This window comes from Astatotilapia calliptera, chromosome 12, assembly GCF_900246225.1.
Source record: "Astatotilapia calliptera chromosome 12, fAstCal1.2, whole genome shotgun sequence".
In the NCBI taxonomy this organism is placed as follows: domain Eukaryota; kingdom Metazoa; phylum Chordata; class Actinopteri; order Cichliformes; family Cichlidae; genus Astatotilapia; species Astatotilapia calliptera.
The window spans coordinates 6125816-6148825 of NC_039313.1; the positions used below are offsets into that span (position 1 = coordinate 6125816).

General features: G+C 41.4%; 1 protein-coding gene across 1 annotated transcript; it reads right to left on the reverse strand.

Moving 5' to 3' along the window:
* Positions 1-1433: 1433 nt before the first annotated feature.
* Positions 1434-22665, reverse strand: txnrd2.2 (thioredoxin reductase 2, tandem duplicate 2). The gene is made up of 17 exons (XM_026187617.1): positions 22536-22665; positions 20874-20939; positions 20735-20791; positions 20490-20634; positions 20062-20136; positions 19264-19342; positions 18428-18490; positions 18227-18297; positions 14595-14614; positions 14361-14452; positions 14091-14265; positions 9599-9735; positions 6102-6197; positions 5458-5550; positions 4179-4250; positions 4000-4097; positions 1434-3798 (listed from the first exon to the last, which is right to left on the reverse strand). Exons 1-17 carry the CDS (start codon positions 22609-22611, stop codon positions 3675-3677), a joined length of 1539 nt encoding a protein of 512 aa, XP_026043402.1. The 5' UTR covers positions 22612-22665; the 3' UTR covers positions 1434-3674.
* Positions 22666-23010: the final 345 nt, after the last annotated feature.

Sequence of the window (23010 nt, forward strand, 5' to 3'; positions counted from 1 at the left end):
TGTGTATTGAATTTAGACCATTCCTCAGGGTATCCTGTTCTTATCAGGGGTCAGATAAGCTCATTTCACAGGCCCTCACCTCTGCTGGGCTACCAACAAGACTCCCATTACTTCTTCTGAGTGCAGCTGAATAAGTAGTCACGAAGGGAGGAAAGTCTTTTTCAGAAGCAACATTTGTAACAAAACCAGACGTGGAATCTGCGAAGCAAACTAGACAACCTTGAAATTCCTGATGGAGAGCAGTCAGACTGCAAGCTTGTACGTCTAAATGTCTTTGCTCTGGTGACAATGACTTTGTGGAGTTGTGTAAAGTCAGTGAAGCCTCATCTAAACATTCTTCACGGGTCAACCACCAGATTTCATACTTGACTTCAATGAGCAACTGTCTCAAACCTGGGACGCCAGAAGAGGGAGAAAGTCTAAGAGACCAGTTTGGTGAGCTTGGAGGCCCCCCCGCCCTCATCGTACTCCTTGCACTCCATCCGGGCCCTGCAGGCAACAACTAAGGCTGACAGCTCTTGAGCCAGATACAGGCAGTACAAGAGGCAGTCATACTTGGCCCCTATTCATTTCTTCAAGATAATCCTCGCTTAGGTTTTGAGCCGTTTTCTGTTCCAAGCGTCATTTTTTTTGTTCATGTTTACACAAGGTATATATCCAATTCCCCTCCTCCCAAGGAGTTTGCTCTTGTTGTGAGGCCACATACCCAGCAAGTGTGTTTTAACATGCGTACGAGGGGTTCTGCTCTCCCAGCAGCTTTGGATGGTAGAGCTCAAGACCTGAAGTGACAAAGAAATGTGAATGTCTGACTCACAGAGAACTGTCAGTGCTCAATGGGCTGGATTAAGACGGAGCGTAGGACTGAGCGCACCCTGGCATGTTGACATGTTCTACTAAGTGCATTTCAAGGTGGATTTAGCCTGTTTGCTCTATTGTGGAGCGGCAGAAGAGAGACAATTGTTAAATGGGGCTGACTATTCTTGAGACGGCGGGTGAACTTTACTCCCACTGTCTGGGTTAGGACTGACACCGACTTCATTCCTAGGGTGAATGAGGCTGCTGTGGATCCTGGGGAGGTTCAGGGGTTTTCGGAGAGCTCGGTCCTTAACCAAACAAACACAGTGGAATTTCTGCCATTGTTGGTGCAGCGGGTTGAGTGACAGGGCTGTATAGCAGAGGTGCCTGTCAGCAGAGACAACTCAGGGTCAAAGTGGAACCGTCCCTCGTGACACTGCTTGATATTAACACTGAGCCACGTAGGTTATTTTCAGATAGACCCACAGAAATTGAGATTTATACCGTCACTAATGTTGACTTCTTTAAGCTTAAACATTCACCAAAATTCTCCAATATCCTTTTAAAAATGCTTTCAGGTGGATCTTTCCCCCTTTCAGTGACCAATGAGTCATTTATTTAAGGCACATAGCAGTAAATCAGTGGGCATCATTATTTTATTAGGGACCGTGCAACCAAATGTGTTATTACTTTACACATAAATTATGTATCACAAAGCTTTAACAGAAAATGACACTTCTCTATTTACAGCTACTAACGTTTGCAGCCAGGTGACATCAGACCTGCACTCTCCAGTTTTGGCTTTTAGTGCGGGTCATCATTAGCTGGCTGACCTGAAAGTTGAACCCTGACCCCCTGCAGAGCACAGCTGAGGCTAACTGGTCAAAACTTTGGCCCTGAGTGACTGATCAGCAACGAAAAGAAATGATTTAAGTTGGACAGAAAGTTTTAGTAAAAGAAAATACTGACCATTTCATTTTTGTGCGTGTGAACAGCCGTACTGTGTGTAAAATAACAGAGCAAATGAGACAAAGCAGAAGGGAAGTGGAGGGTAAAAAGCAAACAGACATTACAGTTACACTGATGGCCTCAACGACTTCCCTCACGCTGCCTTGGGCCCACCCTTGGGGTCTCTGAAGTGGCTCGTTAAGCACAGGAACATGGACTCAATTACCCCGGGCACCGCTCGGTGTTGCGTTGTGTTGGTTGGCTGCTTGGACGGTTCTGTCTCCCCCCCCCTTCCCTTTCCAAAGGCCCCTGCCATGCAGTGCCGCAGCATATGAGCCCTCTGTGCTCGAAGTGATAGAGTCAAGCTGTTCCTGCTGAGCGGAGGTCAGGGTCCTTCAGTCAGCACCTCAGCCCTGAACAGAGCACACAGGAATCCCCACCACCACCCACCTCATCCCTCCCTAACCAGGGCAGAAGCTCTCTCTCTCTCCTCCAGCCCGGGTCCAAATAAACCTGGAAGCTCTCTCTCCTTCTCTCTTTTTCATCTCTCCATCTCCTGGCACGCTGTCACTCCCCTCATCGGAATCATTAATCAGACTGGGCAGATTAGACTTCAAATAAAAATAAACTACCCTGAGCACCCTCCTCTTAGGCACCTCCATTTCTGTAGCAAAGCCTCCTTATTGACAGGCCTCCTCCCTCCTCATCTACTTAATAAATCCAAGATGTCTACGGCAGGCAGCAGGTTGAAAACTTGAACACTTTGGCAAACTGTGGGGGTCCATTACTGCTTTATTGATATAAACAACTCACCTTATCTTCAAAGGTGATGACTCTTGAGAACTAACCTGCCATCCATGTAAATACACAACAGATAACCCTTATCAGCTTGGCTCCAATAAAGCCAGTCTGCCTTCCAGCTTCATTCAAAAGCACATATCTTTTATAGGGATTAAAGGGATTAAATGTGCAGCCTGAATGTATTCAGGTTTATGTTTTATCCACTGACTATCCTGTCTTTCATTCTTGGCTCCTCTCAAAAAAAGAAAAAGAAAAGGGGGGAGAATTGGAGTGCAACAGTGCCGCCTCTGGGTGAGGCTGAGTATTGCAGCTGTAATAAAGCTCTCACTCACAGCACTCTAATTAATAGATAGAGCTCTCCGTGCCTGGGATGTGGCATCCATACAGCTTTTGACAGTACGCACTGGTAGTTCCACTGCACTGCTTCCATGCATGTAGATGGTGGAGCGCACAGAAGGGAAAACGAAAGGGCTCTGCTGGGCCCTAAACAAGCAAGGGTGCCCCGGCCCAGGAGGTTGCTGGCTGACTGACAGGCGCCCCGTCGACTATTTGTGTGTGTCCATGGGAAATGGAACGGTGTCGCTGTGGCGAAGGCCCTGGAGCCATCCATCAGTGTCACGGTGGGGGCGGGTGGGGTGTATGGTATGTGTCACCTACAAGACTAATGGACAGGAAGTACAGCCAGAGAAACAACAATATTTGCAGAATATATATATTCAGAAGAACGCTCGGACCCAGTCTACATTTCTCGTGCGGTTTCAACAAAATTCTCACCGCGGGCCGTAATCCTGATTGATGAGCCTGTTTATTTAAAAGACGCTCACTCTGTAGCGGGCCTCTCATGAACCTCACATCTATAGCTGGGTGATTTTAGAGCATGTACACAACGTTTGTGTAGATTGTATGATAACAGTTGCGGTTATCACTTGCTGTGTCAGTGAAGATAACCTGCATCACCAGCCTGTGAAGAGACATTGATTCACAGGTTCCAGCCGCGTAAACATCGGGCCCTCTAGAAATGGAGAGCTAGGAGGAGAACGAGGAGGATAAACCTAGGCTAACTAACTTTCTGCTTTCACCCCGAGGAGCCTGCGTGCTCACTGTGTGTTCAGAGACCGAGGTGCTTAACCTCAGCAGCCAGTTACTGTGGCATCCAAGCCAGAGCGCTTAGTGATGTGGACCTTGACCACCTCCTCTGCACAGGTGGGGTGGATTCCAACTGTCTGTATCAGGTGAGAATATGTCGCCCCACACCTAAAACACAAAAACAAGTAGTCCCTTCAAGTTGCTTTTACTGACATTCGGCATGGAATCACCGTATCCTCATATTTTGTCTCATTAAAAAAAAAGACTTTCAAATCAACAGTTAAATCAACTGAGGACCACAGGAAGATAAAAACAGTGTTTGTAGGTTGAAAAGGCTCCTGAGAGTGATCAGAGGACGTATTAACTTACTGGAAGCCCACAGCAAAGCCCTGTGCGACTTCTCCAGCGTTTGGACCAGTGAAGTGCAGACCCAGGATCTTCCCAGTGCCACCCTGCTCACATACCACCTGAAGCCAAGAAGCCTTTAGTTATTCAGCTGCTATATGGGGTTTAAAGTACCAACAGAAAAGTCTGCAGCCGAGCCTTACCTTTATGTAACACTGGCTGGCATCACGCTCTGCAACAGTGAATTCTAGGGGCTTGTAGAAAGCATGGTAGATCTATACATATCGTAGAAAAAGGAGAAATAGAAATATAGAATTATTTGAAATCAGTCTAAAAGGCAAGAGTCATGATGATCTCTTCTTTTGAAAAGGTAAAAATACTTTAAACTTTCAATTCCAGCAATGCAACAAATACCTGAACGCTAATCAGAATTAGATACAGACTTTGTTGTTTTTTTAAATTGAGAACAAAAAATATATCAGGTCATAGGTCTGTAGCCTCTACTGTACTTTGTTTTACAATTAAAGTCTGCCTAAAAGAAAAGCACTCTCAGTGCTGCTTTAAGATGCTGATTGGATTTCAAAGTCCTCACAGACATGTGCATCAGCGCGTTTCATTCTACCGTCGAACGTGCCGACACAAGTCGTGAGGACCGTGCAGCTGTCGGGGCCCGGTGCTGCAGTTTCTCCTCAGATCTCAGCCTGCCTGTCATCACCCCATACACACCTCAATCAGGCCTCCTGCTCACCTGTCACTCACCTCCAGCAGCACCCAGCTCGGCGGCTAAACCGTTTATCAATGATCTTGTGCGGCTTTTTGCCCATCATCTGGCACACGCTGCACGTACACAAACAGATAAAATACGGCTTTGTGTACCCGTGTGTGCCACTGTTTGCTTAGGTGTTAGAGGCCATTGTGCTTTTTTATAATGCAGAATGTTGACAGTAACAAGCCGCTGGGCTCTGCCGGTGTCATTCTGTTTGAGCGTGTGTGAGACGCAGCTATTCATCGAGTATTGTCCCAGAAAATAAGACAACAATGGAGCGAAGGTATAGACACAGATGCAGTTTGTTGCCACAGCAGTTGTTACATTAACAAATGGTGTGGGGAGACCACCTCACAGACCACTTAAATTAAACAGATGAAACTTATATTAAATGACCTTTTATGTCAAGGTTTAAGTTGTTTTAGTACCATCAGTGACATCTTAAGTAATCTATCGGTTAACACACTTCAGTCACACCCTGAGTGAGGTTTTAGAAGAATGTTCAGCTCTAATCTATTTAATGTCTTTAATCTTAGTGCTTAGTGTGTTTTAGCTATAAGCATCCAGCAAGGGACTGTAGATATGCTTAGTCCTGCAGATATTTATTCACCTATGAAAAAAAAATTAAATGTGGATATATGAAAATACTCCAAATCCATTCAGAAAATACTTTACCAATCAGCTGCCATGAGCTGCTTATAGCATATAGTCTTTACCTCTATTCCATCTTTTCCATGCCTTTTCTCAGCCTCTTCCTCAGACAAACCTACACAGCTGTACTCGAGAGGGGTGAACACTGTGGTGGGCACCTGTCACACAAAATAAGAACACATAGAATTTAAAAAGTCCAAGAATCAAAATGTCCATTCTATCGTGGACATCGTTTGGGTCGGATAATCTCAATACTCTGCTTTTTATGTCAAATCTTCCCCCCCAAAAAAAGGCTAAGAATGCGACATTATACAAATAGTGACACATTTCAAACAGATTAATATGGTGTGAACATCGCATCAAATAGACGGCAGCTTATTAGTCTTGGTCTTGTGTTAGTCTCTTGTAGGATGCGAACCCAAACAATCATAATAAAGCCTTCATTAAGACTTGTTGATGGATGATAGAGTATACATAGGAAGAAGAATGATGATGTTTTGGAAAATGCTGACACATTATGTTATGAATCATATGGGGGTGGATGGGGGAGTACATAAGAGACTCCAACCACAGAAACAGCAGAAATGATCATAATTACACACAAAAGAAGCGTAATGTATAGATGCAAAAGGCCCAACAAGCAAGAAAGGTGCTCTGTGTGTGTGTGTGTGCGTTTGTATGTATTTTTTTGCATTTCTGTGCGTCTTACGTTGTCGTAGTTCATGAGTTCAGTGCTTTGACCGGCCAGTCTGCGAGCCAGAAGCTTTCCAGCTTTAATGGCTGTCGGGGTCAACTCAGGACGCCCCTAAAGCAGAAGAAAATTTGAACTTAATGAATCTCCCCTCTCTCTCTCACACACTCACTCACAGACACACACTCACTCACAGACACACACTCTCTCTCTCTCACACACACACACACACACACACACACACACACACACACACACACACACACACACACACACGGCAAATTAAACAGGCCAGCTCGCAATCTGAGAAAGTAAAATAACATAAATCTTTAAAGGCCCACAAGCAAAATTTGACACTTGCGATGTCCAGTATACGACTCCAGTTCCTGCAGCTCTAAAACAAGATTTCTGCTCCACCCTGACAGTCTTGCTCAGACTGTCATTTCTTAGACTGAGCAGAAACAGTCATAATTACAGGCAAATCTACACTCAGCTACTGAGGTGCTGTTTTCTTGTCCATCGTACAGCAGCATACCAGTGACATGCGAGTTCAGACAATTCCACTTCAGGCTCTTGACTCTATAAGCCAGACATGCAGAACTTCACATGCAAACTTTATAATGCATACACCAATGATTTTTCTGTATTCAGTTAATAATGCAGCACAGATTCAAGGGCTCGTCTACATGTCCTCCTCACATTCTGTGCTCAGACTTTTATTCTTGTCTTTATTGGTTTACAGGTGGTCAGTCTCAGCTGTTATTTTCAGCAGTGTGTCTTGGAAATTTAAGTCATCTTAGAGATCTCCTGTTTGCACCAGTAACATTAATACATTAGCACAAATCCACAGAGGAAAAATCCTGAGTCAGGGAGTGACACAAGTAACAAGTGCTACACCTTTACACTGTCTCACTCACTTACAAAAACAATCTCTGCTTTTGTGTTTTTGCATTTATTGTTTTGAAAGGATGCCAAAAGAGACAAGCGCATGGCTCCGGATACATACACAGACAGACGTAGAACTGGAGTGAGCAGGAAACAGCAGGGCTGCAGGGCAATTCTAAAGGCATGACTTCAACCTGTTAAATTACCACCACACATCCTGTTGTCCAAAAGCATCTCCTACAATGTATGCAGCCGTGCTCTCTGGTATTCCAGTAAGTGTTTAAACACCAGACGGCATGCGTCATTATAATGCATTTCTTGGCACTCAGATGGAAGGGGGAAAGGAAAAAAAATCAAAGTGCTGGACTAATTGGGAGGGATATCAATCCTTGAGCTTTTCAAATGCTGTGTAAAGCTGACTGTCAGTTTAGGGTGCAGCACAACTGATCACAGCCAGCTGTCAATCAAAAAGAAGCTCTGCCGGTGTGCGCAACAAGGCTTGGAGGCAGGAAGGAAGTACAGCTGGTTGGGGGGGTGGGGGAAACCAACACATTAGATGCTGCAGGTTTAACTAGTCTTAACACGGTTGGTTCAGTTTGGAACACCCAGTGCTGGTTTTGTTAAAGCCCAGCTTGCTGCACACCTTCACTTAATCAGAGTTCAGCTCAGTTTTGTAGGTCAAACTGAATGAATAAAGATGCAATACTGTAATATAGAAAAATGAAATGAAAGAAGAAGCTGTCAAAATTTTAATCATGCAAATTATTTGTCTTTTTTTATGACTTTCAAGATAGAAAACATATGCAGTTTGTAAAGGAAAATTCATTAAACTGTTTGTGTTATAGTACAATGTGAGAAAAGCTTTCTTTTCCTGGAGGTTACTCTGGTCCTGCAGTTCCATATTTGGCACGTACGTAATGCACAGAGATCCACTTTGTCCACACGAAAACAATAAATGGCAGAAAGGGTTTTCAAACTATACTTCGCATAGAAAATATTGCTATTTGGTGCAAAGAGATGCATTCTGCGATGATGTTGTCTGCAGTGATCATGCAGTAGAGAAGGGCAAAAAACATCAAAGGGATTCAAGTTAATAATTTTATTTTATTCGTTATGCTCAAGTAGTACTAAAATAAAAAAAAAAAAAAAAAAAAAAAATATATATATATATATATATTTTTTTTTTTTTTTTTTTTTTTTTTTTAATTTTTAATTTTTTTATTTTTTGTTTTTTAGCAAAATGAAAAAATGCTGTAGTCTTGCTGTTAGTGGAGACTTACATTTCAGAGCTTTTAAATATAAGCTGGCTTGTTGAAGTCATACAAAAAAAGACTTCTTGCTGTTCTTAAAGTTTTACTAATCTGATCTTGTGTGATGTGGCTTTTAGGTTTATTTCAAAAAAATGGCCTTTTTGCAGTTACTTCCTTTAATCTCGGCAGGTTCAAATATTTTGTTTTCAGCATTCATACTTTCTGTGTCAGTATCAATCAAGTGTTTACCTACTAAACATCCACCATTCTAGAAAATTTTAACATCCACAGTGTACAGTCTGGACAAATTTACAAAGTATTTATAAAAAGAGAATGACTGTAAAACATTTTTACATTAAATCTTTATTTTTATATTAGCATTAGTTGGAAGTTTTGTTTTTGTTTTTTGCCCTTCTCCCCCGTCCCTCTTCTCAGCTGTTTCTCTTTCCCTCTTTCTTTCTCCCCTTCTTTCCCCCAGTCAAGTCTGTCCCGTATTCAGCAAGTGAAAATAAAATAAACAATAAAAGGTGAATCAAATGGACCATTACGGCAAGGCTGGGATGGTCAATTTGGTAAAGTAAATCCGTTGGGCATCTTTCTTTGCCTTTAGACAACAATTCTGATGGCAAAAGAGCCAAACGGGACAGGCAAAAAAAAAAAAAAAAAAAAAGATTGTTTAGCTGCAGCGGTTTAAAAAAAAAATGCATTAGTTGGAAGGTAGTACATGTTCAATTTCATTTCTGACTCAGGATATATATAAAATACAAAAACACAAACGTTTCTATAGTCAAATTGTAATTTTGAAGAAACTAGAAATTATTTATTTTCTATATTAAGTTGCCTAATTTATTTTTATTTATATATTACTTAAATATAGTCTTATGCATTTAATAGTGCTTTTGGTTTGAAGTGTGTTTTAAAAGTAATAACCTACCAAGAGAAAAGTAAGTCCCTTATTAAGTCCACTTGGTGTCATTCTTAAATGTTCTAAACCTGGACCTTCTCTGTACTGTGAGAAAAGATTTTGCTTGAAATGCTGCAAGTTCAGAGAAGCTCTTGACCATCCACTTAGACAGTTCCAACTTTAGCTCGTCTTCTCTCCAGTAAACACCAGTATAAGAAATAATAGCTGTACCGTTTCAATCACAACAACCAGCTCGTACTTTGCTGACATACAATGATGTGATCACCACAGAATTACATTAACTTCATGTTAATATTTTGTGAACATCACAGAACTGAGGCATCTCTGGGCCAAATGTTTAAACTATGCAAAGTATTATACAGTCTATTGGGATTGGTGTGGACTTTCAGCCACTGTAGCATAGTGCTGTTTCTCCACTTTTAAACAAAGCAGTGTCTGCTGTTGACAAAGCTTACCTCACCGATGTCACCGAAAGCGTAGATGTTTGGCACCGAGGTTGACTCATCAGGACCTACGACTATTTTCCCCGTCTCTTTGTTGAGCTGAACACCAAGCTTGTCTAGGCCCAGGGCTTTGGTTTCAGGAGCTCTACCTGAAGTTATTAAGAAATATTAGCAAAACAACAACAACAACAACAACAACAACAGAGGGGCATTATTAAATTACTACTGCATATGTATATATAAAAAACCTGTAACTTGAGTTACATTTTTATACCCAAAATTTCAGCCGTTACACTGGACCTCTGTGAGAAGTCTAGATACTAATAATCTGTGTGCTTGCTTAATAGTTAAGTTTGGCAGCACAGAAGCAGGAGAACACCAAAAAACACTGACATTTTTAAGGACCTTGAACATCTTTAATAAAATTTAGGAGAAACTCATTAAATAATTGTATTAGCATCTCAAATAGGATATTTTTTCCATTTTACATCACTGTATATTTAATATCTCTAGGTTTAAGATTGCCTTTTATTGGATAAATCTCATCTTTAAACAGTACCATTACCAGTGATTATAAGGCAAAAACTCGAAGTCTGGTCAGCTGATGAGCAGCTGTGCATGGGCATCCCCCTGATCCCTTGGGACATCCCAAGGTGCAATTTCTGACACTTCCTGGGGGATGGCTGACTGATGCTGTCAACACCAAGTCTCCATGGTGATGTAGCATGGACCACATGCTCCCCCATTCTCAGCATAGCTTTTTGCAACCTGCATGGGTAGCAATAATAAACACCCAGTCCTGAGGTGCCCATGTAGATGCTATCGGACAGCAAAAACAACAAACGCCTGAGACTCTTTTTCCTGGCTGGAGCCGAAGAACAACGTCCTTCCCCTTCCTCTCAGACTGGGGGGGTGGGGGGGCTATAGGGACCTGTCTAGGGCTCTACAGCATGTGTGGCTTAATGGGATTGAGAGCACAGAGAAGGAGGAGTCAAGGAAGTTAGCCAGTCATTACTTATTCCCGAGAGACTGAATTCTAAATATTTTCCTGTCCTGTGAGACCCAAACACTGCAATACTTGTCATTCTTGAGTTGGAATATTTTGTAGTGATTTGTAGCAAAACTTAGACATTGTATCTTTTTCCTGTTTAAATGAGGTTTTTTCAATTCAATTTTTAATTTCTGTATTATTAATTTAAAATTAGGAATACATCAGGTCCCAATTAGTATTTACAAGTATAAAGTAAAACACTACAAACTAGTTGTAATATACAAATGTATTTTATTAACGACTTAATTTATTAATGTGTAATTTCAAAAGTGTCATCACATGTGACATGAGTAATTTAACTGCATTTACTATAGCAACTCTATTTCATATTTGCATTTAGGAATGAATCGATTTATAAAAACTTATAAAGACTTTCTAACAAATCTGTAGCTGAAGGCCATGACGAGATATGGCTGACACAGCTGGAAGATTAGAGCTCTCGAGAATCTTCAGAAGTCAACAGGTAAAACTTAACCAGTTAGGTTTAACAAGTAGTTTACACCAGCCTGTAAATATGGCAATAAAACAGTATATACTGTGGAGTGTCAGACAATATTTAGGAAGGTTAAATTTTACTGTTTCTCACTTGTTTAGTATAGTTCTGCTTACAAGGAGACTTCTGATAATGATCTAGATCCTGTTTCAAAAGATTCATCTCTCCGACATAAATACATGTCTGTCACTGAGTTACTGTATACTTTAGATTATAAAATATTTTCACACTGGAATATTTTCCCATGTTGCTTGTCTGTGCTTTTCATTGTGTTATGGTGTCATAATATCTGTGTGTGATGTTTGTGTATTGTATGTACGGTCGGCAAGGTCTGTCATCTCAGTTGTGGGAAACTGCAACCGACAAATAAAAGCACTTCTCAATTAATCTAAAATGAAAAATTGTCCAAATTAGCCTATAAAAACAATTATCAATAAACTCTGAGCAGTAAGTACAGACTCTTTTTATATATCTGGTCTTTATGTGTGTAACTGCACAAGTTAAAATAAGATTGGATGCTTTCCTGATCAAAAACATAAACCATATAAACAAAGATGAAATAGATGAATTTTTCTTGAGGCATCAGGTTATACAGAGTAACTAGAAGAAAAAAAAAAACAGAGCACCTCAATGTATTTATTCTATAAACAAGAAAGAAATTATTTGTGTAAAACTCAAACCTAACACTATAATGTGACCGCCCATACTGTATGTATAGCTTCTGCTCTAACACCATACTGAACATCTTTCTAATAATGACCAATTTTCTCACTGAGTATTTTAATTTGCATGACAGAATCCTGTAAGAACAAAATGTTTTCTGCCAACCTCAGAACACGGTCAGAGGGCCGAGAGCTGCTGGTCAAATGTGAGCACATGTAGCTTTTGGCAACAATCACACTTCAGCAACATTTTAATTGAAATGCGATGACAACTGTGGGCTTAGCTGACTGTGTTGCCAGCACTTTCAGTCAAATCGGATCAAATTACACTCATACAAGTGGAGCAGGTCAGCAGTGTTAAACTGAAGACTTACAAAGAAACTGAACTGAAACAAAATCTCATAAAACAGAAAAGAAAAAAAAAAAGGAAATGTTTTCCAATGACATCCTGGAGCAGTGCAGAGGACAGTGAGGAAGAAGACTAATGTGCCCACTGTCTGTATGCATGACAGGAAATGTGCAAATGTTATGTTTCCTGGTGTGTTTCTGTGGGCACACCTGGACAGAGGAGCGGCGGCCATGAGGTCAGGAAGGAGCGGGGGAAAGGTGGAGGGAGGCATGGACATAGAGAAGGATGTGGTAGACTGTGGTGATACGGTCCCCTGGTCCCCTCTGGCCTTTAATAACTCCACAGAGGCCTGGGACTCTGCCTGGCCTCTAGTGTAAGGCAGCAGTAAAGGGAAGTGGCCTTGTACTCATAACTCCTGCATCCACACTTCAAAGAGCAGAAGCTACATTGTTACTGGTTCTCACTTTACTGTATGGGAACAAAAGCTGTCATTGATATAGATACAGGCCTCAGAGGGGTTTCAGCTAGCGGCACCAAAAGAGAGGAAACTTTGACAATTTCTGGAAACCCGTTAAAACTACAGTGTTGCTGCAAATAGTGAAAAATGTGAAGACGATAAAAACAAGCCGAAAATACAGAGATGTTTTGTGTACGGGGAATTGGGAGTAAATTAATTTTTACACTTTGTTGAGTTCTAAAATGTAAAGGCTTTGAACTCTCGCTCTAAACAAAGAAGGAAACATGAGCTAAGCAATGTCTCACACATGTTCACAAGTGTCTGCTGATACGCGCGCTCAGTGGAAACATTCACACCATAAGTCTAACGCTGAGAGGACGACGTGGGAATTCAGTCGCGGGAGGGAAGAAAGAACGTCATCTCAGCTGCAGGGTCACGCACATCCTCGTTGCTGTCACACGCACTGAGCCGAGGGATCCCCCTTCTCTCTCACGCAAACACTCAAAACTTTTCTGGTCAGTTTTTTGGAAGCAGAGTGTTGCTTTTGAAAGCATGCAACACAAACAAACCCACAATTGTGGCCCTGATGGACGGTTATTCCTTCCATTGTTTCTCATGCTGCTGGTATAACAGAAGTGAAACGATAGAATACAGCATGAATAGATGAGGAGGAGGAAGAGGAGGAGGACTGCTGGTAATGGCAGGCGGAGGGTTATGAGTAGGGATGGCAGTGACAGATGCAAGGTTGGTTTCCGCAAGGTTGGCACGGGCAGGAAGGAGCAGAGATAGAGAACAAAGAGGGGAACGTAGTGACCCTGTGCCTGGGTGCATCCTGCCCTCCTCCAACCAGAGAGCCAAGAGTGGGTGATTAACACTTCCCCTGGCCATTCCCATCACTCAGTCTTTATTACTTTGTTTTCAGCCTTGATTCATGTGCTATCTGCTGACACTGCACTCTATTTTAGATGACAGAGAAACCGGTGGCAGTGAGAAAACAGTAACACCAGAGTTTCATTACAGGGATACGTGGTTACACTGAGAGACTATTAAATGTGGTCTCAGTAAAAGCTCTACAAAATAGAGAATAAGGAGTTACACTATATTGCCGAGCATATTCACTCGTCTGCGGTCACATGCATATGAACCTGATTGACATCCCATTTTTAATAGATGGGGTTTAATATGATGCCACTTCTTCTGGGAAGGCTTTCCAAAAGGTTTAGAAGTGTGTATATGGGAATTTGTGACTGTTCTTCCAGATGCACATTTGTGAGGTCAGACACTGATATTGGACAAGAAGGCCTATATCAGAATCAAGGCCAATATGTTTTCAAGGAACTCAAGGCTCACAACAGTCAGGTAGAGGTCAAGTCTAGAATCTTTATCTAACTTGTGTCAGAATCAAGTCAAGTCAGTAAGCACATAATGAGTTTCTAACTCTCCAGATCTCCAATTGATCTTCAAGATGTCCCTCTAACACACACAAACTCACCAACTGCCCATAACACGGAGTCAAATGTGTCCTTGTGCTCGCTCCCTGTCTGGGTGTCAGTCCAGGTGACCTGCAGGGCTCCTGAGGAAAGTTTGTCTACTCTGTTTGGGACAGATTTCCATGCGAATCTGGTCCCATGGGCTTCCATGTAGTCTGTCACTAGACCTGCCATTTGCTGTACGAACCAAAAGAGAACATCCAAATTCAAACATGGAAAAGTTTTCTATCACAATGCCCAGAATACAGAGAACCTGGTTCAGAGAGCAGTACCTGATCGAAACCCCGGAGAGCGATGCTGCGAACCATCACTGTGGTGTCCAAGCCGATGCCTTTGAGAAAGCCTGCACACTCCAGAGCTACATCTGAGCAACATCAGGTTGAGGACTAGAGCTGTTTTATTTTATTAGATGCCGAAAGGCAACAACTTCACCATTTGTCAGCTGATGATCAGCACACCTTACACAATGGCTTCATTTACCAGCTCTGTGGCAGACAAAAGGATACAGCTGGCTCCGACCACAAGTCTGCAAAACACAAATACAGAGAAGCTCTTAGCAAAACTAACAATGCAATAAAGATACATTTCATCATTTGCGCCGCTCACTTTGGCCAAATAAAACAAAACCAATCCAAAGCTAAAAGCTCAAAATGTTTTTACTTTAAATCCTCGAATTAGACAGGTGGGGAATTTGAAAACTTCATAACCTCGCGAGTGAGGACGTGTGAAGAAAATGCAGAAAACAGCGACAGTAAAAACTATGTGTGCTCTGTGCTCGCGTGTGGTCCAGATGAATCACGCTTGTAATCACGCTGAGATCTGTAGCGTTGAGGAGATCTAATTGCCGGCGTTTAGGCTAATCCCCGCAGATGGGGTGTGCCATGTTCAGGGCTCAAGTCCATCCATCTTCCTGCTGAGTGAAGGCTATCACCCTCATGGATGAGGCCCCTTTTAGCATCACAAAACAGACCTTCCTCCCTTACGTCTGCTCCACATGACAGCTCTGGTTGCCTGCGGCACATCCTACCCCTGTCCGTGCTATCACTAACCACTGAAAGCATCAGTGCCCATGTTCCCCACGTCTACGCAATGCACACCTGCACTTAACATGTATTGTGTAGTAGCTTAAAGAAGATTAGGCAAAGAGGTTTAGCTTGATTCCACACTTTCATCACTGAGAACCTGGTTCCAGCCCCCAACCCCCCATCACAACTCTTCTTCTGCTCCATTGTGTTTGACAGTACGTTTGACTGGTCTGTGCAGCTGCAACACATTCTTTTAAAAATACAAAACATTCTTTAAAAGGATGATGATGATTTGAACCTTTACAACCCTACTGACCCTCTTCAATAATGGCAACGTTTGAGGGAAACCAGAGGTTGTAAAATTCACATCAGCTTAGTAAACATGCATTAGGTTCACAGGCCAGAGTATCACCATGATTAAAAACAAGAAACAAAAAAATCCAGTAATAAAAGGAAAAATTCAAATCATTTAATCTTATTTAAAGTGACAAGTTGGACAGGGAGCCACCCAGGAAACATGTACATTGCTTGAGGCTTGGCTCCTGATCGCAGTAGTAGCGCGTTGATGGGGACTCTAACCAAGGCCTTTTTCCTGAGGAAGTAGCTGTGCTTTCAGCGGTCGGTGGCTGCCAGTTAACCTTGGGCAGCTCTTCAAAAGTCAGGAATAAGATACACATTTGGATATTTCTGTGTCCTTGTTGAGTATGTCGGCAGATATTGCTACAAAGGACAGTAGGAGTTTGATATTTTTCATTACAAGCTGCTTACTTGTCCTGAAAGTATTTCAGGTTGGCCACAATGTCATCTCCTCTCTCATGTTAGATTACTGCTGTTAGTGAGTCTGACAAAGGTTACAGCTGGATTATAATGTAACAGTATGACTGCCTTTAACTAGCATTTCAGTATTAAAGTCCTCAACATAACAACTGATGCATTTACTTTGAAAAACTGAGGAAAAAAAACTGAATGACACTGCATTTTAGCTTCAACTGTTTTTTCTGCAATTCCTACTTTTTATCAGAATTAGAAGTCATTTGAAATAAAAGGTATTTATGAGAATAATGCTGATGTAGTACTGTGTATTTACTGTGGGTGCAAGTTAACACTTTTGGGCCAGTTTCATAAAACTGTGTGTTTGTACAACAGCAAAAGCACTAAAGCTATGCATCCATGTGGGGAAGTTATAAAGGAAGTTATCATTCTAACTATGAATGGATGTAGACCAGCGGTCCCCAACCCCTGGGCCTCGGACCGGTACCGGTCAGTGAGTCGTTTGGTACCGGGCCGCGAGAGTTGAGGCTCAGGTGTGAAATGTGTGGTTTTCAGCGTTATTTTGTTATCGTTTTTATCGTTTACTCAGTTTTCCTGGGTCTTTTCACGTGTGTTACGAATAAATCTTCTTTTCTTCGGTACCGGTACTAGTTTTATTTTGTTGTATTTATCCGCGACACCTTAAAGGCCGGTCCGTGAAAATATTGTCGGGCATAAACCGGTCCGTGGCGCAAAAAAGGTTGGAGACCGCTGATGTAGATAATATTAATTGACAGTTTACATTAAGAATTGTGAAAAAGAAATGTGTTTTTATACACATTTTTGGCCTTTGACTTTTGCAAAGTGATGTTAAAATACATTCTTTGGGCCCAATTATTGCACTTTATTGCAGAGCTATGCGAGGCCGGGCTGGTATTTAGGTTACAGTACAGGGTTACACTGTTGACAATAAGCTGGCCCAAAAGAGGACCATTGACCTTGACTTATACAAGTGATGAGGTATAGAGTGGGGATTTGAAAATTCTCTAAAACCAAAACGGTGGGGTTTCTATCTCAAGAAAAATTTGCTTTTTACCACAGACTTGCTCTCAGTTTGAGAACCGCTAACGTAAATGATCAAGTGACAGTTTTGTCTCTGTACAGAAGCAGGTATCGTATGTGGGTCTATCCATGACTATGTTCATGTTTCATTCTGACATGTTGTGCTCTGCAACTGCGTCATTTCTCTAAAAAGACACGGAAGACCTCTTCATGCTACATGTGGTCCACAACACAGAACAAGGTTAGAGCCACTACAAAAACCCAAATACTGTGCCACACCAGTATCAATGTCCTGTTGGCACATGCTCACTGTTTTCCTCTGATAGCATGCTGATGGCTGCCAGGTAGGGCTGGACTCTGGCCCCGAAGCCAGATCTGTCATTTGTGTGTGTGTTTGCTTCAAGGTCCATTAGACACCCATCACTCGCTTTGTAACCCCCTTCTACACGAGCTCTGCCTCCAGCAACAACCTCCCGGACCTCACCTACACAGCTGATGCCTCAACAAGACAACACCTTCGGCTCACGCTACAGTGTGTGATTAAGTTCCTGTTGCGAGGAGGCTAATGCTAATGCACAACTGTGCCTGCGGAGAAGTCGGAGGACTCCACTAACCAACGCTCGCTTACATCAAAGGACTTCCTGAGCTCAAGTGGTCTCCCTGAGTGGATAATTCAGTTTCACACACAAATATTTGATGGTGTTTAACAAGACAATGCAACAGGTTGCTACAGTCACAAAACCAAACCAATAAAATCGACATTAAAAAGAAAAACATTTGTAAATATGAACAGTTAATAACTACATGCTTATGTTTATGTGGAGCTTTATTATCGGAATAATTATTTCTGCTTATCTATCATCACAAAGCAAACAACCTCCACAGCCAGGTACACCACAACCACTAGTCACCATCTGCGCGATGTGCCAAGAGGAAACGTCAGGGAAAGACCAATTAACCAGGTGGTGACAGGCACTAAATGGCTGGATTAAAGGGCTTGTTCTCTAAAGGTCAGGATGCACACTGCTAATCTGAATCATGAGGCGAGGACAGGCTGACAGGAAGGGAGAAAAACAAACTGCATGTCCCTGATGAATGATTACAGTGCGTGACAGGCGAGATGTGCCATGTCAGCGAGCGAGGTAGCTCGGTGGGTAGAGCGGCGAGAGAGCTGCAAAGGTTGGCGATTCTATTTTCACTGTAGCGTAATGTATAGAGAACGATGACGACAATCCTGTAGTTATTTGGAAGCAGCAGCAACATGGAGGCCACATATGAGATGTGTGTTCGTGTGCACTCACGTTTTTCCAGGAGACTTCTTCAACCAGAATATGTCGTCACTGGTGATGCCATGCTCCGCTGCTCCAGGAATCTGCAACAACAGTTAAAGCTATGAACAAAAATATCAATCTATCAGTCAACAGGTCTGCAGATAATGTTAAACACAACAAAGGGGGAACAGTTTCCTTGAGTGTGGCATATTAGGTCTATGGCATATTTACATTAGTGGGGTATTTGGGCCGTCCACCTGTGGCGATCACAATGTTCTTGGCAGTCAGGATGGTCTATAGAAGAGGAGAGGGAAGTGATAAATAACAGCTTTTGTTCATTTCCTTCAAAACATGAGGAAATGTCAAATGAAAGCAAGTGGTCCCTGCAGTATTCAGCATTATGGTGTTGATGGAAGCGGCGCTCTTTGTGAGTCTTCCATATTTTCCATCATATATACAGAGTGCACCCCACCTCTCGCCTTATAGTAGCTGGGATAGGCTCCCACCCCCCCGAGGACCCTGAATTGGATAAGCAATAGAGAACGGATGGACTGATGGATATATACATACCATTAGATGCTCATTTGAAACACGACTAAAATTCAGACCACTGTACACACTCCATTTCTGACATATTTTCTCTGTTCTTGACTGCGTATGATGTTAAAGATAGAGCATCTCCTTAATATGATCAAGTCAGGCTTAAAGCTCTAAATGGGAGGACAGACGCTTGTAAACTCTTTTGTTTCCAAGTAGAAGAAAGCTGGATTAAAGGAAAGCAGGGCACTACAAAGGGTTGTTTTAGACCATTGATGATGTACAGCACCAAAGTTTAGTATAACCTAAACAAGGCTTATGTGGAAATTATCATAACAGATCCTCTTTAACGAGACATCGAAACTAACATTCTTTTACTTAAATGTACATTTCATAATATACCAGCGAAAACAAGAAAAATTAAACGACTTAAAGAAATACTGTTGACATTAACCTGTTAAAATGGGATATACGCCACACGTTATATTCTCAGTAACCAACAGCCAGTTTCAGTTAATATTGCAGCCCACCTCCTTCCCTGCTTTACTCAGTCCTCTGACTGTGTGCTCATCCACCAGACTTCCTTTAAGGTTCATATATTTCACCTTCCTGCAAAACAGTAAACAGTATATATATATTTTACGTAGTATTAAATGATGTTTATTGAAGAGAACACGAAGCAGCATAAGTGAACCTGTTCAAACACTTGCATGTTGTATCTGCTTTGCCTGTAGTTAAAAAACATCCCCTTTTGGCTAATTGTTATTTAAAAAAAAAAAAAGAATTCCTATAAGTAACATTAACACTCGAGTCCAAACAAATGATCTCACTGGATTGAAAGCTTTGTGGTTGAAGCTTGGGCACATTCACACAGGTTAACACCTGTTTGCCCTACAGCCAGTCACTCTATCAACATGTGGTCACTGACGATCAATCCTTCAGCTGTGTGGTGTGTGTAGCAGAAATGTACAGCCTTCAGCAATATGACGCCATGAAGAAGAAGAAAAAATGGAACTAGGCTGGTGTGTAAATATTTATAAGTATCTTATGGGAAGTATAGAATGGAAAATTAACAGGGAGGGATAAAGAGTGTCACGTGAAAAACATTTCATATCTATTTTACGCACTAATTGTTGTAGACAATATGAAACATATGCAATTTTATTAAGAGTTCCACGATTATTTCAAATATTAACATTTATTGCTGCAAAAAAGCAAATAGACTGAGGAGTGACTCACTATGCCCTTTATTAAAAGAGTTAACTAACTGAAACATCACTGAAACCAGTAAGTTAAATAATGATAACAGCTGATCTGCTGTCACTCACTTGTCCTGCAGCTGAACTCTGTGGCCCCAATTTAGCGACTTGACGTGGTTGTGAACAGCCTCAGCCATGGTGGGCCTGGAAAACACACCAGGGGTAATGCTATAAACCAACCACAGCACTGCAGCAAGAAACAATGCAAAGAGGGAAAAGAAAGACCAGACTGCTGGGATTTTAAACACTTTAGAAATTATTTTTAAAGACAGACCAACTAAAGTTTTAATGCATTTTTTTAATTTCTTAATTTTGTCTTTTTTTTTTAAGGAAGTTTGAATTTATTGATTAAAAATGAGTACGAACCTGCAGAGGAAAAGAGGACACACCTAAACCTGTCTTACTGTACTTACATCACTAGATGGTGCCACTGAGCTATTCATTCTGTGCTATCTCCAGGTGAGACATAAGAGCAACTAAGCTTGGGTGAGACCTACCAGTCGTGGGAGACTGTGTCTGGGATCTGCCAGCCATACATCTTAGCATCTTTGACTGCAGTCCCAAGTAAAGCAGCCTGATGCATGAGCTTCTTAGGAATGCATCCCACATTAACGCACGTACCACCAAGACCCCACTTGGTACCTGTTAGACAAAGTGAAATACACTCAGTCTCATCTGTAAATCTCAGTGTTTCAGTTGGTAGAAATAACTGAAAAACTATGCTCTGCAAAATGTACTTCACCTTTGGCAGATGGTTCCACATAATCTAACACAGCCACTTTCTGTCCCAGTTGTGCCGCTGCAAAATGTTATCATATTGTTAGCGGGTTCCTCAAAAATGCCTCTGGAAAAATTAAAGAATAACAAGGATAACACCTCACCTTCTTTGGAACAGGCAAGACCTCCAGAGCCCCCACCAATAACCAACAGGTCATAGTCGTTCTTCCCTGCATGAGAATATAAAATCAATAGTAGACACAGTATAATTATGAAGGGTGGGATAGTTGGGGGGATTGATACAGCATATTATTGTGATATTTTACATGGGGATATAGTAACAACAAATATTGATATTTTAAGAAATAAACTGAAATACTGCAAATTAGAGGGCTCATCTCCCACATTGCCATCCTGAGATAATAATAGCCGAGCAAACTTACATTCAATCGGCTTGAATAAAAAACATCTAAACGAGCTAATGACTCAGTCACATAAGTGCAAAAAGGACAGCAACTTGCTTGCATCTACAAAAATAATAATAATTCATAAAAATGGTGGCTGACTCTTGATTGTATTGACTTTTTTCATATATTTTCAGTGACTGGAACTTGAGGTGAATTGTTGGCCACAGCTTGAGGGTGTTGCACGCTCAAGACCATTTGTGATTCCAAGGTGATTGCACAGGTCCCCTGATAGGAGTCAACCTTTCTGCAAACAGCTGCAGTCTGACTTGGACTGACTCGCAGAGCGAGTGTCAAGGTTTGCAAATAATTGCCGTCTAATTTATAAATGCAGACAGAAGCTCAACTTGAGGGGTCTTGACTCAACCCTGGCTGCCAGCTGGTCATGTTTCCATAGAAAAGGAAGACTGAGTACGTGTGAATTTCTGTCTGTGCAAACAGCAACAGAAATGTGATTTTCGATGATTTATCACAGAAGATGGCTGTATGGAAACTTGACGCCATTCAGTTGCAGACTGCAGACTGACTTATTGCAACATTTATGGCAGGTTTTAGTATCCGTGTTGCTGTTTGTCAAACACATTTTAAGTGAGTGAAGTATTGTGATTGTGCAGCGTTTTGTGGGGCGTCTGGTGATTCTTCTAAGAATTATGTTATCAGTAGGGTTGTGGATCTGTTACTGTTGTACTGACAGTAACACTTTTAAGTTGAACTTCTGTACACCGTGACACTGGATTTGAAAACATTCCTCAGTTGACCTCAGTTGAAAGATTTCCGTCACGTGTTAGACTAAACAGCGTCCACGGGAGGTACAGCAGTCTACCTTCCTTTCCACTTGAATTATTTTACAAGACAACTTTAACTATTAATATTAATTATCATTATGCTGAAACGTCGTGTCTGAATTTAATCTTAAAGTAAACATGCTGTCGTTATATAAATATTCCCCCAAAACACATATGAGGGTGTAGTTAGAGCGTTTTACGGCATCTATATTGACAGTGCTATCATGTATTGAGACACTAACTGTTAACTAACGATTGTTTGAACAACTAGGTGATGAAGCTCCTGTTTGGTAATATAAAATTCAACGAGTTCTCAGGAATTAGCCAGTTACTCATCAGCGCAGTATCTACCATGAAAAAGAGCGTTTTCCAGTGTTACAGAAACTAAAACTGGCATAAAGTGACCATGAGTTAAAGAAGCTACAGAAATGACCCCGATAACATTAAATAACAGGACTTCCAGTGTTGCTGGCGACATTTTCCGTTCCGTCTGTTGACAGGAAAACGCTTTCAGTTGTTGATACCATCAAATTTAAATACCTGTTCATGTAGTCCCAACATAATAATTTTACCTCACCTGTCAGTTTTCTTGAAAATATGTGCAAACAATTAATCCTTTTCCACCGGTGTCTGCCTCTGTACAACGCGGCCATGTTGTTGTTATTATGAAAGGACCCAGAACGGGACGATGGTGGCTAGAGACATGCCTGCAAAGAAATACTGCATCATTATTACAACTGCGTTTCATTTAATTTTTTACGAGTAACGTAATAAATATTAATGAATTTAATGGTGTAATTTTGAAATAATCTTAATAATATAAACTATTAATTTATGTCTAATGAATAAATGTTCATACACGAAAATGGCTATTAATTTACATTTCATCCGTATAAGTCAAAATACGGAGGAAATTTCTTTGAACATACAGACTGGCTGCGTTAGGATTATTTAGTATTTCGTCAAAATGACTGGTAACCTGAACAATATTTAACTGAAAGAGATGCACTGTTTGGTTCAAATAAAATAAAACTAACTTTCATCTTCTTTAT

What these genes read in the sequence shown, in the direction of transcription:
- txnrd2.2 (XM_026187617.1), bottom strand. Translation starts at nt 22,611, where the DNA reads ATGGCCGCGTTGTACAGAGGCAGACACCGGTGGAAAAGGATTAATTGT. An exon ending in TGTGGAACCATCTGCCAAAG is followed by an intron (nt 20,635 to 20,734) that starts GTGAAGTACATT and finishes TTTGTCTAACAG; the next exon opens with GTACCAAGTGGGGTCTTGGT. An exon ending in GGCTTTGCTGTGGGCTTCCA is followed by an intron (nt 3,799 to 3,999) that starts GTAAGTTAATAC and finishes TTTGTGTTTTAG; the next exon opens with GTGTGGGGCGACATATTCTC.